Source organism: Callithrix jacchus, chromosome 11 (assembly GCF_049354715.1).
Source record: "Callithrix jacchus isolate 240 chromosome 11, calJac240_pri, whole genome shotgun sequence".
Taxonomy (NCBI): domain Eukaryota; kingdom Metazoa; phylum Chordata; class Mammalia; order Primates; family Cebidae; genus Callithrix; species Callithrix jacchus.
The window spans coordinates 99,110,572-99,125,851 of NC_133512.1; the positions used below are offsets into that span (position 1 = coordinate 99,110,572).

A 15,280-nucleotide genomic window follows, 5' to 3' on the forward strand; every position below is an offset into this window, starting at 1 on the left:
TGGCGTGATCTCGGCTCACTGCAAACTCTGCCTCTGGGTTCAAGCAGTTCTCCTCCCGCAGCCTCCTGAGTAGCTGAGACTACAGGCGTGCGCCACCAAGCCCAGCTAATTTTTGTATTTTTAGTAGAGATGGGGTTTCATCATGTTGGCCAGGATGGTCTCGATCTCTTGACCTCATGATCTGCCTGCCTCAGCCTCCCAAAGTGCTGGGATTACAGACATGAGCTACCATGCCTGGCCCACTTTCATTTACTTTTTAAAAATATTAAATTAAAAAAATTTCTTTTATGAAACAGAGTTTCACTATGTTGCTGAGGCTGGACTCAAACTCCTGGGCTCAAGTGATCCTTCTGTCTCAGCCTCCCGAGCAGCTAGGATTACAGGGGCAAGCCAACATGCCCGGCCATTACTTTTTTTAAAAACTTATTTATTAGGCCAGGCACGGTGGGTTCACACCTGTAATCCCAGCATTTTGGAAGACTGAGGCGGCAGATCACCTGAGATCAGGAGTTCTAGACCAGCCTGGCCAACGTGATGAAATTCCATCTCTACTAAAAACACAAAAAATAGCTCGGTATGGTGGCTTGTACCTGTAATCTCAGCTACTCAGGAGGCTGAGACAGGAGAATTACTTGAACCCAGGAGGGGGAGATTGCAGTGAGCTGAGATCACGCCACCTCACTCCAGCCTGGATGACAGAGTGGGACTCTGTCTCAAAACAAAACAAAAAATGAATTTATTTTTTACTGAAGTGATAGTCATTTAACAGAATTAACTGTTCGTAAGTGAACAATTCAGTGGCATTTGGCACACTCACAGTGTTGTGCAGCCACCACCTCTGTCTAGTCCCAAACATTTTCATCAGCTCAAAAGGAAACCCTGTTCCCATTAAGCAGTAGCTCCCTATTTCTTCCTCCCTTCAGCCCCAGGCAACCACCCATCTGTGATCTGTCTCTGTGAATTGACTTACTCTGTGTATTTTATATAACTGGAATCATACAATGTGTGATCTTTTGTGACAGGTTTCTTTCACTTAGCGTAGTGTTTCCGAGTTTCGTGTGCACTGGAGCATGTACATTACTTCATTCCTTTTCATGACCAAATAATATTCCATCGTATGGATATGCCACATTTTGTTCATCATTCATCAGTTGATGGACATTTGGGTTGTTTCCACCAACTGGCTGTAGTGAATAATGCTGCTATGAACATGCATATACAAGTATTTGTTTGAATTCCTGCTTTCAATTCTTTTGAGTATATATCTATAAGTGGAACTGCTAGGTCATGTGATAATTCTATGTATTTAATTATTATTATTTGAGACAGATGTCAGGATGTCACTCTGTCACCCAGGCCAGAGTGTGGTAGCATGATCTTGGCTCTTTTAACTTGCCCCTCTGCCCCTCCCCATGTCAGCCCTTCTGGTCTCATCAGGTCGTCTCTCTCTGGGTTCGAAGAGATTAGAGTCCACCTCGCCTCATTTGTTAAATAATCTTCTCTCCTTCCTTCAGGCTTTGCAAATTGTACCTATCTTACAAAGTCCAGTTCTAGACCCCGCCTTTTAAAGCAGACTTTCCGTCTGAGAGCAGCTTTGCAGGTTCACAGCAAAATCGAGCAGCCAGTACTTTTCTAAAGTGCTCAAGTTTCGTTGTAAATGCTGATCATCCTGTCAGGCATGCCTCCTTGCCCAACATGTGATTTCCATTTGTTTAAACTGGGACGTTAAAAAAACATAAAAGGCCAGGCACGGTGGCTCACGCCTGTAATCCCAGTACTTTGGGAGACTGAGGTGGGCGAATCACCTGAGGTCAGGAGTTTGAGACTAGCCTGGCCAACATGGTGAAACGCTGTCTCCGCCAAAAATACAAAAATTAACTGGGCATGGTGGTGGGCACCTGTAATCCCAGCTACATGGGAGGCTGAGGCAGGAGAATGGCTTGAACCCAGGAGGCAGAGGTTGCAGAGAGCAGAGATTGCACCATTGCACTCCAGCTTGGATGACAAGAGTGAAACTTGGCTTAAAAAAAAAAAAGAAAAAACCATAAAATAATTAACTGAGAAGAATGAAATCCACACAATGAGATAAGTTGCATGGCATGTTTCACTGAATGCATGTTTTACTTAGACACGCCAGATATTATAAATAATATCCTAAATGACAGTGTGGTTCAGGTGTACACTCTACAGTCTCATCACTGGGAACACACAGCAGACAATGGTGAGTGAAACATCGCTATCCAAGTCCCCTGGGGATCTGCCTCTCCCTTTAGAGCGTCCCAGTTTAAACAAATGGTGTCTTGTCATCTGTGGTCCTCTCCTGGGCCCCACGCCAATGCACAAATGCTGCACAGATTCCTGTTGGTGCACATGGAACCTGGGCTCATGATCAAAGAGAATTCTCAGCCTGTCCACTAGTGTTAAAAGTTCAGGCTTGGGCCGGGCGCGGTGGCTCACGCCTGTAATCCCAGCACTTTGGGAGGCCGAGGCGGGTGGATCACGAGGTCAAGAGATCGAGACCATCCTGGTCAACACGGTGAAACCCCGTCTCTACTAAAAATACAAAAAATTAGCTGAGCATGGTGGTGCATGCCAGTAATCCCAGCTACTCAGGAAGCTGAGACAGGAGAATTGCCTGAACCCAGGAGGCGGAGGTTGCGGTGAGCCGAGATTGCGCCATTACACTCCAGCCTGGGTAACAAGAGCAAAACTCCGTCTCAAAAAAAAAAAAAGTTCAGGCTTCTAATTACTGGGTTTTCATCAACTGTTATTTCCATAACTCCAGCGATTTCTCTTTCTTCTTGCAAGAAGAGATTTCAGAATTGACACAAATTCAGAAGTGTGACTCTTTAGTTCTGCAAAATTCTTAACTGCTGCCAGTTCTGGAAATCCTCGTGGCCTTCACAGAATTCTGGAGTTTTCTTACTTCCTGCCCGCATACCTGCTTGTTGATTACAAGGACTTCTGTTATCGCAGGCTGATTTACCTTTTCCCTAGAACATCAATAGCACAGTTTAAAACACGATCTCAGCCTGGCCTGGTGGCTCATGCCTGTAATCCCAGCATTTTGGGAGGCCAGCGTGGCTGGATCGCTTGAGCCCAGGAGTTTGAGACCAGTCTGGGCAACATGGCGAAACCCCTTCTCTATGGAAAATACAAACATTAGCCAGTCTCATAACCCTGTCTCAAAATAAATAAATGGATAAAAAAATTAAAAAGTATTTAAACAAATCACTATCTCTACCAGTTCCCCCCAAAATCAATTTCACCTACTTCATCTTCCTTTTTATTAATGCTCAACCTATTTGATTTGCTTAGAACTTTAGCATTTTCCATGCAAGTTTTCATTTATGTCAAAGATTTAAAGTGATACAGGCAACAATAATTTTAGAGAAATCTCATTGCTTTATTACTACTAACAGTATTTAAAATGTTTAAGCTAAAGTTTAAAAATCCTTACTATTGATGGAATACTTTTTAAGTTAGGAGTTCCTTCAGAGATACTGTGGTTTGAGGCACCGATTTCATGGAGCTTTACGTGCTGAGCGGTTGTCCAGGCGCCCGACAGACTGAAGCCATAGCTTCCTGTAGAGAACCCCTCTGCAAGTATAATGCCAGCTCTGAAATTGCATTTGCATGAACCATTTCCATACAGGATCCTCTTTAGTGAGCTCTTCTTTTGTTAAAGTTGCCTTATGTTCTCTTGATAACACTAGTTGTCATTAATATAATGGAGAAGCTGCTTTCACAGTATCTTGATAAGGGGTGTTTTCTTTTAGCCTCACATAAACCACTTTGGCTGAAAAGCATGTGATCAGATCAGTTTCATGCTGGATATTCAGAGAATATGAAATAGCCAGGCATGCAAGAATGCAACAGTCCCTCCAAGTCTTCATTTTCATGGAAGTTTCAGAGTTTCCTGTGGGGTTCCTTAAACTTGTAGGTGCTAAGACCCTTCAGACCTTATGTTTAGGTGGGAACTAGTCACTCTCCTCCCAGGCTTGTAAGAGAGAGTTAGCAGAGCTAGGTATTTGGAAGATAAGGTGCTGACTGGATCTGAGGACAAGCCCATCCTGGTGCCTGGCCTGATTCTAACTGTTCTCTGGGCATTGTGGGACCTTGAGAAAGAAAATGCCTTGGGATCCAGATTTGGTGGGAGCTGATAGAGGAGCAATAAATTCCATTCCCCTCTTCATGTTTTGGTGTGGGTTTGGCTTCTGGAAAAAACAAACAAGGCCGGGTGCAGTGGCTCGTGCCTGTAATCCCAGCACTTTGGGAGGCTGAGGCAGGTGGATCACCTGAGGTTGGGAGTTCGAGACCAGCCTGACTAACATAGAGAACCCCCTGTCTTTACTCAAAATACAAAATTAGCAGGGAATGGTGGGTGCCTACAATCGCAGCTACTCAGGAGGCTGAAGCATGGGAATTGCTTGAACCCGGGAGGCAGAGGTTGTGGTGAAACAAGATCACAACTCCCAAAGCCCAGGTGGGCACATGTGACCATTGTACTCCAGCCTGGGCAACAGAAGCGAAACTCCCTCTCAAAAAAAAAGAACAAGAAAAGAAAAAACAAACATGGGTTAAAAGGTGGAAAGATGGTGATTGATAAGCTACTAATTTGTTCTCACATTTATTTTGAGGCTGCTAAGTAGCTGTCAGACACAGGAAATGGCCTAAAGATTACAGACAAATGTATTTTGGAAATTTTGGCAACATTGGCTTTTAGAATTAGTTGGTTCCAAATTTTTTTTTTTTTTTTTATGAAATGGAGTTTCGCTCTTGTTACCCTGGCTGGAGTGCAATGGCGTGATCTCGGCTCATGCCTCCTCGGCTCAGGCAATTCTCCGGCCTCAGCCTCCTGAGTAGCTGAGTAGCTGGGCTACTCACCTATATTACCACCATGCCCAGCAAATTTTTTGTATTCTTAGTAGAGATGGGGTTTCACCATGTTGACCAGGATGGTCTCCATCTCTTGACCTCGTGATCCACCCGCCTCGGCCTCCCAAAGTGCTGGGATTACAGGCGTGAGCCACCGTGCCCGGCCTCCAAAATTTTAAAACACATTATTTTAATTTTTATTGTCTTTATTTAGCTTTTACTCACATATAGTGCACTAATTCAAGGTTTACAGTGGTTTTTAGTATATTCAAGGAAACGTTCAACCATCATCACAGTCAATTTTGAACTTCCTCATCATCCCCCAAAGAAACCCTGTACTCATTAGTGGCCACTCCCTATTAATTCCCAAATCTCCGAAGGCAACCACTAATCTACGTTCTACTTCTATGGGTTTGCCAATCTGGACATTCATATAAATAGAATCATACATGTAGTATTTTGTGACTGAATTCTTTCACTTAGCATGACGATTTCAGAGTCCGACTGTATTGTAGCATGAATCAGCTCCTCGTTCCTTTTAATCGCACAGTAAGAGTCTGTCATATGGGTAGGCCACGAATTAGTGATTCATCGTTTGGTGGACATTTGGGTTGTTTCTGTTTTTTAAGTATTATGAATAATGCTGCTATGAATATATTTGTGTACAGAGTTTTTGTGTGGACACATATATTCACTCTCTTGAGTATGTACCTAGAAGTGGAATTGCTGGGTCATTATGTTAAGTGAAATCAGTCAGGCACAGAAAGATAAATATCATGTGTTTTCCTGATCTGTGGAAGCTAAAAAGAAAATTTGAGTGCATAGAAATAGAGAGTAGAAGAGTGGGTCTTAGGGGCCGGGAAGAGTGGTGAGGTGGAGACTATGGGGAGAGCTGGTAAATGCATACAAAATGACAGCTGGATAGGAGAAATGAGTTCTGGGATTTTGCAGCATAGTAGGGTGAAGATGATTAACTGTGATTTATATTATATTCTCAAAAAACTAGAAGACAGGATTTGGAATGTTTATGGCACAAAGAAATGATAAATATTTTAGGTGATGATATGCTGATTACCCTGATTTGATCACTATACATTGTATACATGTATGGAAATATCATTCTGTATACATAAATATTATGTGCCAACTAAAAATAAAAGAGAAAAGATCCAGTAACTCTATGTTTAATATTTTGAGGACGTGTCAAAGTGGCTGGCACCACCCTATACTCCCACTGGCAATGCGTGAGGGTGTCAATTTCTCCACATCCTCACCAGCCAACACTTGTTATTACTTGCCTTTTTAGTTATAGCCATCCTACTGGGGATGAAGTGGTTTTAATTCTCTTTGATTTGCATATCTCAGCTAGCTAATGATGTTGCATATCTCTTCATGTACACATGGACTATTTGTGATCTTTTCTGGAGACATATCTATTCATTTCCTTTGCCCATTAAAAACACTGGATTATTATTGAGTTGTAAGAATTCAATATTTCGGATATAAGTCCCTTAGCAGATATGATTTGCAAGTATTTTCTCCCATTCTGCAGGTGGCTTTTCACTTTCTTGATGATACATTTTGTAGCACCAAAGATTTTAATTTTGATAAAGTCCAATTTGTCTGCTTTTTCTTCTGTTATTTGTATAGTTCCAGCGTTATGAAAGAAACATCTTACTCTTCAAGGTAGAGATGAAAGAGTTAAAACTTATAGATCTGGTGGGAAGTTTATTATTAATACCATGCTTAGAAGATGAGGAAATAAGATACTTAGAACCAATAAATAAGACAACAGCAATGGAAATTTTTACAAAAATCACTGGCTAACTTCAGTTGACCTCAAAGGTCTCTGTCAGTCATCGTCCAGGCAGGAAGCAGGTAGAATATTCAGAAGGGCTGATGGGGATAATTTAATCAAGGGCCTTTTCTATAGAGGCATTGATCGTGCAAGGAAACCAGACATCATGATGGAGCCCCCAGGGCTGGCAGTGCTACAAGGCTGCTATCCCAACGTGGTGGACAGGGAGGGAACAGGCACTGAAAGCTAGTGAAACAGGAGAGTTCCCTGATTCTCCTGGCAGGATATGCAATTGGGTGTGGCTCACCTGCTTGGTTGCCCTGAAGCTCAAATCTTTAGGGGGAGCATGCAAACTGGCTGGTGCAAAGGCCCAGATAAAAGCTTTGGGCTCTTGGCCATGTGGCAGTATCTAGGGGTGGGTATCTGCAACTCCTGAAGCCCAGGTGGGCACATGTCATCAAGCTCTTTCAGATTTGCGATCTGCAGATGGCTTGTGTGCTAGTCAGCTAATCGGCTAGTCAATGGACCCTCTGCCTTATTATAAGGGCAGAGGGCCAGTGTGACAGCCTCTGTATCCTGAGCTCTGGCCCAGTGTCCTGGGAGAATTGGATCACACGTGGGCTCGAAAGATGAGTGCAAGGTTTTACTGAGAGGTGGAGGTGGTGCTCAGTGAGATGGATGGGGAGTCAGAAGGTGGAGGGGTGGGGAAAATAATCTTCCCTGGAATTGAGCTGCCCAGAAGCCAACCCTTCTCCAACTAGCCCTGGCTGACCTTCCCTCAGCATCCTGATGTCCCTCTTTTTTTTCTCTGCTGCATCATTCTGCTGTCGCTGGCCTGCTGGTCTTGACCTTCAGCTGCTTGTGTGTGTACGTACCCACTAAGATCTTGGGTTTATATGGGCACAGGATGGGGGGCTTGGTGGGCCAGAGCAGTCTTGGAAAATGCAACATTTGGGCATGAAAACAGGAGTGCCTGTTCTCACTTAGGTCCGCGACATAGGCTTGAGGGTGAAGCCCTCGCCAGGGGTCTGGCCCTTCTCTACCCAGCGTTTCCCTGCCCAGCTCCCATGTCACTAGTTATAGGGAAGGGCTGATGAGGGAACGCTGTGCTTTTGCTAGAGGAACATGGCTTCTGCCCACCTGTAGTCTGGCAAGGAGGAGACTGGAGGAATCATACCTCCAACTCTCTTTCCTCTCACTCTGTCATCTCCTGCCCGCGCATCTTAGCTGAACCCAACTCACACCAGGAACAAGGTGGCCTAGTTGATACAGTCCGTAAGGCCAGCCTCTGGGGCCACAGAACATGGTGGAGAGGAATGAGGATGGATTGTGGCGTGGAAGGAGAACATCTGTCAAGTCACTAGGATGGTGAGTCAGACACTTTGTCCTTTTGGTGGGGGAGCAATTTATGCTGAAGATAATTCCTTCATCTGGTTTTTAAACTAGCCCCACCCCTGTGCTGTCCATTTATGGAGGAATACTTGCTCCCGACTATGTAAAATTTGTTCTCTCATAAGGCTTGGCTCAGAAGCCACCTCCTTCTTGCTGCCATTCCTCTTAATTTTCTCAGAAGTGATCTCCCTCCTTGGAAGTTTATTAGTCAGGGTTCTCTAGGGGGACAGAACGAATAGGATATATAATATTATATATATCATATAATATGTATATGTATATACATATATCCTATTGTATAATATTATATATTACATATGATATATTACATATATGTATACTATTATAAATACATATATATGTATTAAAAAAATCACAAGGTCCCACAATAGGCTGTCTGCAGGCTGAGGAGCAAGGAGAGCCAGTTTGAGTCCTAAAACTGAAGAATTGGAGTCTGATATTCAAGGGCAGGAAGGGTCCAGCATGGGAGAAAAATGTAGGCTGGGAGGCTAGGCCAGTCTAGTCTTTTCATGTTTTCTGCCTGCTTTATTTTATATTCTAGCTGCGCTGGCAGCTGATTCGATGGAGCCCACCAGATGAAGGGTGCGTCTGCCTCCCCAGCCCACTGACTCGAATATTAATCTCCTGTGGCGACACCCTCACAGACACACCCAGGACCAACACTTTGCATCCTTCAATACGATCTAGTTGACACTCAGTATTAACCGTCACAGAAGTCTTATTCGTGGATCTAACTTCCCACAAAGTGATTCTACCTTTTATCGTTACTTATAGATAGTTCATACGACTCTCACCGTGCAATAAAGTCCAGACAGAACCATTTTTATTTATCTTTATACCTCTTGAAGAACCTGCACAGCGTCCTGACATTACACAGGGCTTCAGCTGAGACTGATGAAGGAATGGATTTGGGATCAGGCATTATTGCATCTTCTTGGAATCTGCTAGTTGGAAGCGTCCTCAGATGTTTCCTTTTTTCTTTTTTTTTTAAAGACAGAGTCTCACTCTGTGGTCCAGGCTGGAGGGAGTGGTGTGATCTTGCCTCACTGCAACCTCTGCCTCCTGGGTTCCCCTGCCTCAGCCTCCTGAGTAGCTGGGACTACAAGCACGTACCACCACGCCCAGCTAGTTTTTTGTATTTTAGTAAAGATGGGTTTCACTATGTTGGCCAGGTTGGTCTTGAACTCCTGACCTCGTGATCCACCTGCCTCAACCTCCCAAAGTGCTGGGATTACAGGCATGAGCCACTGCACTGGGCCCATACTTCTGTTTTTAACTTAGCCATTTCAAGCTCCTACTCAGCGAAGACTCTCCCTCCAGATAGGGGACACTGTTGGTGGCCCACTCAGCATTTCTCCTTTTTCTTCAAACAGAGCCCTGACTTCGTCGAAGCCTCCACCCTCCCTTAAGCAGCCAAGCATCAGAGGGAAAGCTTATCCTGGGCTAAAATAATTTAAGGATAATATGTTCCCTTTTGCCAGGAATTGGTTTAGAAATGGAAATGTGACCAAGTTCTGGCTGCAGAGCCTCGAGGAGAGATTTGCTTGTGATTTCCAAGAAAGTCCTTCCTCCCTCCTTAGAAAGTCAGGTTGTTATTGGCAGCCACTTTACACCTAGGAGGAGAGCCAACTTCAAGATGAGGATGTCAGTGTAGATTGTGGAGCTGGGATTTGAAAACCTGAGCTGTTGCTAACATCATTGAGGGTATCCAAAAGTCTGCTTTATCTTTGATATTCTTTTTATGAATAAGTCTATTTCCTTTTTGGAAAGACCTTTCAGTGGGGTTTTCTGTTACTCTATCTGAAAGCAGGCCCACACACCCTGCCATCGTTTTCCTCTTCATCTCTGCTGATACAGGAGCCAAAATAGAATTGAAGAGCCGCATGAATGTTTAGACTAGCTCTGTGCCCAGGAGTGTCAGAATGGTTTGTAACAGAGACCCTGTCAAGCTGGAAACATTGTATCTCATTTTACTAGTGCTGGTACTCTGGGGTGGGAGTTAGTACTGTATCTGTTCTAGATCTTGTTTATGTTCTGCCTCTTCTCCATTACACTGGGCCTGATTAAAACAATTTTTTTTTTTTTCAAAATAGCATCTCTAAAAATGTGAAAGACATTTTCTGTTCCATACACACGAAAACCTCGCTTCCTCAGGTAAGAATGGGCCAGAAGCTCTGATTGCAGCACAGACGGGTGACAATATTTGCTAAAGCAAAGCCCTGTTTCCTAGCCAGGGGCGGTGGCTCACACCTGTAACCCCAGCACTGTGGGAGGCTGAGATGCGCTGATCACCTGAGGTCAGGATTTTGAGACCAGTGTGGCCAACATGGTGAAACCCCATCTCTACTAAAAATACAAAAATTAGCTGGGTGTGGTGGCACGTGCCTGTAATCTCAGCTACTCTGGAGGCTGAGGCAGGTGAATTGTTTGAACCCAGGAGGTGGAGGTTCCAGCGAGCTGAGATCACGCCACTGCATCCTCCAGTCTGGGCAACAGAGCCAGACTCCATCTCAAAAAAAAAAAAAAAAAAAAAAAAAGAAATGCAGAGCCAGGTTTCCCAAAGAGGACTTTCCACCCACACTCTTAGCAGGACCTGATGCTTCACACTAGAGGGTAATAGGGCTGTTTATACAGCAAATAGACAAGCCACATTCACAGTGAGATGTGTTTTGCCTTTCCTTGCAATGTATTTATTTCTTGAGATGGAGTTTCACTGTCACCCAGGCTGGAGTGCAGAGGTGCAATTTCACTGCAACCTCTGCTTCCTGGGTTCAAGTAATTCTCCTGCCTCAGTCTCCCCAAGTAGCTGAGATTACAGGCACGTGCCACCATGCCTGGCTAATTATTGAGTTTTTAGTAGAGACAGGGTTTCTTCATGTTGGCCAGGCTGGTCTGGAACTCTTGACCTCAGGTGATCTGCCTGCCTTGGCCTCCCAAAGTGCTGGGATTACAGGTGTGAGCCACCACGCCTGGCCTCCTTGCAATTTAGATGGGAAGTGGAAATCAGCTCTTAAGTAAAGCCCACTTGAGTGATTATTGGAGTCACTTTGGCGGGCCAGGGGAGGGGAGTCATTATTGACAGAATTTCTGGTTAATTAGTAATTTCCAGGTACTCATCTTTCTGTGTAGAAAGATCTCATTTTCCTCCATCTATTTCTTTAAGCAGGAATGAACAAAACCTTTTCATTGGTGTTGAGAGGGAGTAAGGGAATATGCTGGAAGTGAAAGCGGGGATTGAAGGCCATTTTACTGGGCACCCGTGGCTGAAGAATGGAAAAAAAATCATCAATTAGGAAAGGGAGAAAACAAAGGGGTTTGGAGCCAAGAAAGAAGGAAGAAAAATGTATTAAGAGGAAGAAAGAATAAAGAAATACAAAAAAGAAGAAATATCAGGCTCACTCGGGTACAATTAAAGAAACATACTTGAACCTGACATACTTTCTTATGGTAACAGACAAAAAATATATTTATTGGTGGTTCCTAAGTGAAAATATACTGCAGGATTTTATTTTTATTTTTTTTAAGATTGGTCAAAAAACTCAAAGAAAAATATTTTTTGAGTCCTATTTTTCTAAAGACTGTGGTGTTCTGATCAGTCAGATAAGGAGAATTTACTGCCTAAAATCAAGCAGCAGGAATCTGTTCTTTCCCGAAGTCCTGTAGCTACATAAAACTGACCTCCTAAGCAGTACTTCCTTGTCTCTTTTTAATGAATAAATCTACGTTCTAGGAAAATTGATGATTGCTTCCAGACATGTGTGGGAGTCCAGAATATGCCACTCCAAAAGAAAGAAGATTGTTGAGCTGAAGAAAATTAAGAAGGAAGAGATGCAGGAAAGCTCTCTGCCCCCCATTTGCTTAAATGCAGGACAGAGATTGACAAAGATGAAGAGCATCCTGTCCCTTTCTCTTACCAGGGAGAGCAAAGGTTAACCACTGAAGACAGTTTTAGACCATTATCTGCTGGGTGTTGGAACCAGAGGAAATCTACCTGAACATGCTTTACCAACTTGCTTTTATCTGCCAGTTAGTTGCTTCCCCACCAAGAAGCCCCCTCTAGAGACCCACAGTCCTTTTCCTTTGTCCTGTCACTTCTCTAAAAATCATTATTCTTTGTTGAAGATGCTGTACAAGCTGGAATTCAAAGCTACTTCTTTGAGAACTACTTCCCTGGGTGTCTCTTATGTAGACGTGAGATGTACATGTTAATAAACTTCTTTTTCTCTTATTAATCTTTTTTTTTGTGGGGTCTATTTCAACTAAGAACCTATGAGGGGCCAGGCACGGTGGCTCATGCCTGTAATCCCAGCATGTTGGGAGCCCGAGGCAGGAGGTCCGGAGTTTGAGACTAGCCTGGCCAACATGGTGAAACCCCGTGTCTACTAAAAATACACAAATTAGCCAGGCATGGTGGTGGGTGCCTGTAATCCCAGCTACTTGGGAGGCTGAGGCAGGAGAATCAATTGAACCTGGGAGGTAGAGTTTGCAGTGAGCCGAGATCATGCCACTGTACTCCAGCCTGGGCAACAGAGCAAGACTCTATTAAAAAAAAAAAAAAACCTATTAGGATTGAAGAAACAATTAGTTTTCTTCCCCTACACATGATTTTTGTGTCTGCTGCATAAATTTTAAATTTTTTTTTTTTTTTTAGACAGAGTCTCACTCTGTCACCAGGCTGGAGTGCAGTGGTATGATCTCGGCTCACTGCAAACTCCATCTCCCAGGTTCAAGCAATTCTCCTGCCTCAGCCTCCTGAGTAGCTGTGATTACAGGTGCACACCACCATGCCCAGCAAAATTTTTTTTTTTTTTGAGACGGAGTTTCGCTCTTGCTACCCAGGCTGGAGTGCAATGGCACAATCTTGGCTCACCGCAACCTCCGCCCCCTGGGTTCAGGCAATTCTCCTGCCTCAGCCTCCTGAGTAGCTGGGATTACAGGCACGCGCCACCGTGCCCAGCTAATTTTTTTTGTAATTTTTAGTAGAGACGGGGTTTCACCATGTTGACCAGGATGGTCTCGATCTGTTGACCTCGTGATCCACCCGCCTCAGCCTCCCAAAGTGCTGGGATTACAGGCTTGAGCCACCGCGCCCGGCCAAATTTTTATATTTTTAGTAGAGACGGGGTTTCACCATGTTGGCCAGGATGGTCTCAATCTCTTGACCTCATGATCTGCCCGCCTCGGCCTCCCAAAGTGCTGGGATTCCAGGTGTGAGCCACCGCGCCCAGACAATTTTTTTTTTTTTTTGTAACATCAATGTTTCTCAAAGTGGTCTGTGGGCTACCAACTTCAGAATCACCTGGGATGCTTGTTAAAAAGTATGTGTTGTAGGTTCCACACCAGCTGCAATGACCCAGCATCTCTGGAGGTGAAGTATTTTTAACAGTTTCCCAGATTTTAATAAATTCTAACGTTGAGTGATTTCTGCACATTGATTTTGTATCCTGAGAATTTGTGAAAGTGGTTTGTCAGCTTAAGGAGGTTTTGGGCTGAGACTGTGGGGTCTTCTAAATATATGATCATGTTGTCTGAAAATAGGGACAATTTGACTTCTTCTTTTCCTAATTGAATGCCCTTTATTTCTTTTTCTTGCCTAATTGCTCTGGCTAGAACTTCCAATACTATACTGAATAGGAGTGGTGTGAGAGGGCACCTCTCCCTCTAGTTTTTAAAGGGAATGCTTCTAATTTTTGTCCATTCAGTATGATATTGGCTGTGAGTTTGTTGTAAATAGCTTTTATTGTTTTGAAATACATTCCATCAATACCTAGTTTATTGAGAGTTTTTAGCATAAAGGGCTGTTGAATTTTGTCAAAGGCCTTCTCTGCATCTATTGAAATAATCATGTGGCTTTTTTGTCTTTGGTTCTGTTTATGTGGTGAATTACATTTATGGATTTGTGTATATTGAACCAGCCTTGCATCCCCGGGATGAAGCCTACTTGATCGTGGTGGATAAGCTTTTTGATGTGCTGTTGGATTTGGTTTGCCAGTATTTTATTGAAGATTTTTGCATCAATGTTCATCATGGAAATTGGCCTGTAGTTTCCTTTTTTAGTTGTGTCTCTGCCAGATTTTGGTATCAGGATGATGTTGGTCTTATAGAAAGAGTTAGGGAGGAGTCCCTCTTTTTGTATTGTTTGGATTAGTTTCAACAGGAGTGGTACCAGCTCCTCTTTGTATGTCTGGTAGAATTCAGCTGTGAACCCATCTGGACCTGGACTGTTTTTGGTTGGTAGGCTGTTAATTGCTGCCTCAACTACAGACCTTGCTATTGGTCTCTTCAGGGTTTCAACTTCTTCTTGGCTTAGTCTTAGGAGTGTGCAAGTGTCCGGGAATTTATCCATTTCTTCCAGATTTACTGGTTTATGTGCATAGAGTTGTTCGTAGCAATCTCTGATGGTAGTTTGTATTTCTGAGGAGTTGGTGGTGATCTCCCCTTTATCGTTTTTTATTAGTCTAGCTAGCAGTCTGCCTATTTTGTTGATCTTTTCAAAAAACCACCTCCTGGATTTATTGATTTTTTGAAGGGTTTTTTTGTGTTTCTATCTCCTTCAATTCTGCACTGATCTTAGTTACCTCTTGTCTTCTGCTTGCTTTTGAGTTTTTTTTTATTTTTTATTTTGCTCCTCTAGCTCTTTCAATTTTGATGATAGGGTGTTGATTTTAGATCTTTCCTTGCTTCTCATGCGGGCATTTATTGCTATAAATTTCCTGCTAGACACTGCTTTAAATGTGTCCCATGGGATCTGGTACATTGTGTCTTTATTCTCCTTGGTTTCAAAGAACATTTTTATTTCTGCCTTCATTTCATTGTTTATCCATTCATCATTCAGGAGCAAGTTGTTCAGTTTCCATGTGATTGTGTGGGTTTGAGTGTTTTTCTTAATCCTGAGTTCTAATTTGATTGCACTGTGGTCTGAGAGACTATTTGTTATGATTTCTGTTCTTTTGCATTTGCTGAGGAGTGATTTACTTCCAATTATGTGGTCAATTTTGGAGTAAGTGCAATATGGTGCTGAGAAGAATGTGTATTCTGTGGATTTGGGGTGGAGTGTCCTGTAAATGTCTATTAGGTCCGTTTGGTCCAAGTCTATGTCCAAGTCCTGGATGTCCTGTTGACTTTCTGTCTCATTGATCTGTCTAATATTGTCAGTGGAGTGTTAAAGTCTCCCACTATAATTGTGCGGGA

At 43.3% G+C, this 15,280-nt stretch overlaps 1 protein-coding gene and 1 long non-coding RNA gene across 2 annotated transcripts in view; one reads left to right on the top strand and one right to left on the bottom strand.

Annotated features, from left to right (window-relative positions):
- Positions 1–2,866: 2,866 nt before the first annotated feature.
- Positions 2,867–15,280, bottom strand: part of C11H7orf33 (chromosome 11 C7orf33 homolog) — a 36,570-nt gene continuing 24,156 nt past the window's right edge. The window contains 4 exon segments of the mRNA XM_078341986.1: positions 2,867–2,935; positions 3,962–4,110; positions 4,113–4,142; positions 4,145–4,217. Of these exon segments, the coding sequence (XP_078198112.1) occupies positions 2,867–2,935; positions 3,962–4,110; positions 4,113–4,142; positions 4,145–4,217 (321 nt within the window).
- On the top strand, positions 7,706–12,285 carry LOC118143753 (uncharacterized). Its single transcript, XR_004728154.3, has 3 exons — positions 7,706–8,044; positions 10,183–10,243; positions 11,256–12,285. It is a non-coding gene; the product is annotated as an uncharacterized LOC118143753 (long non-coding RNA).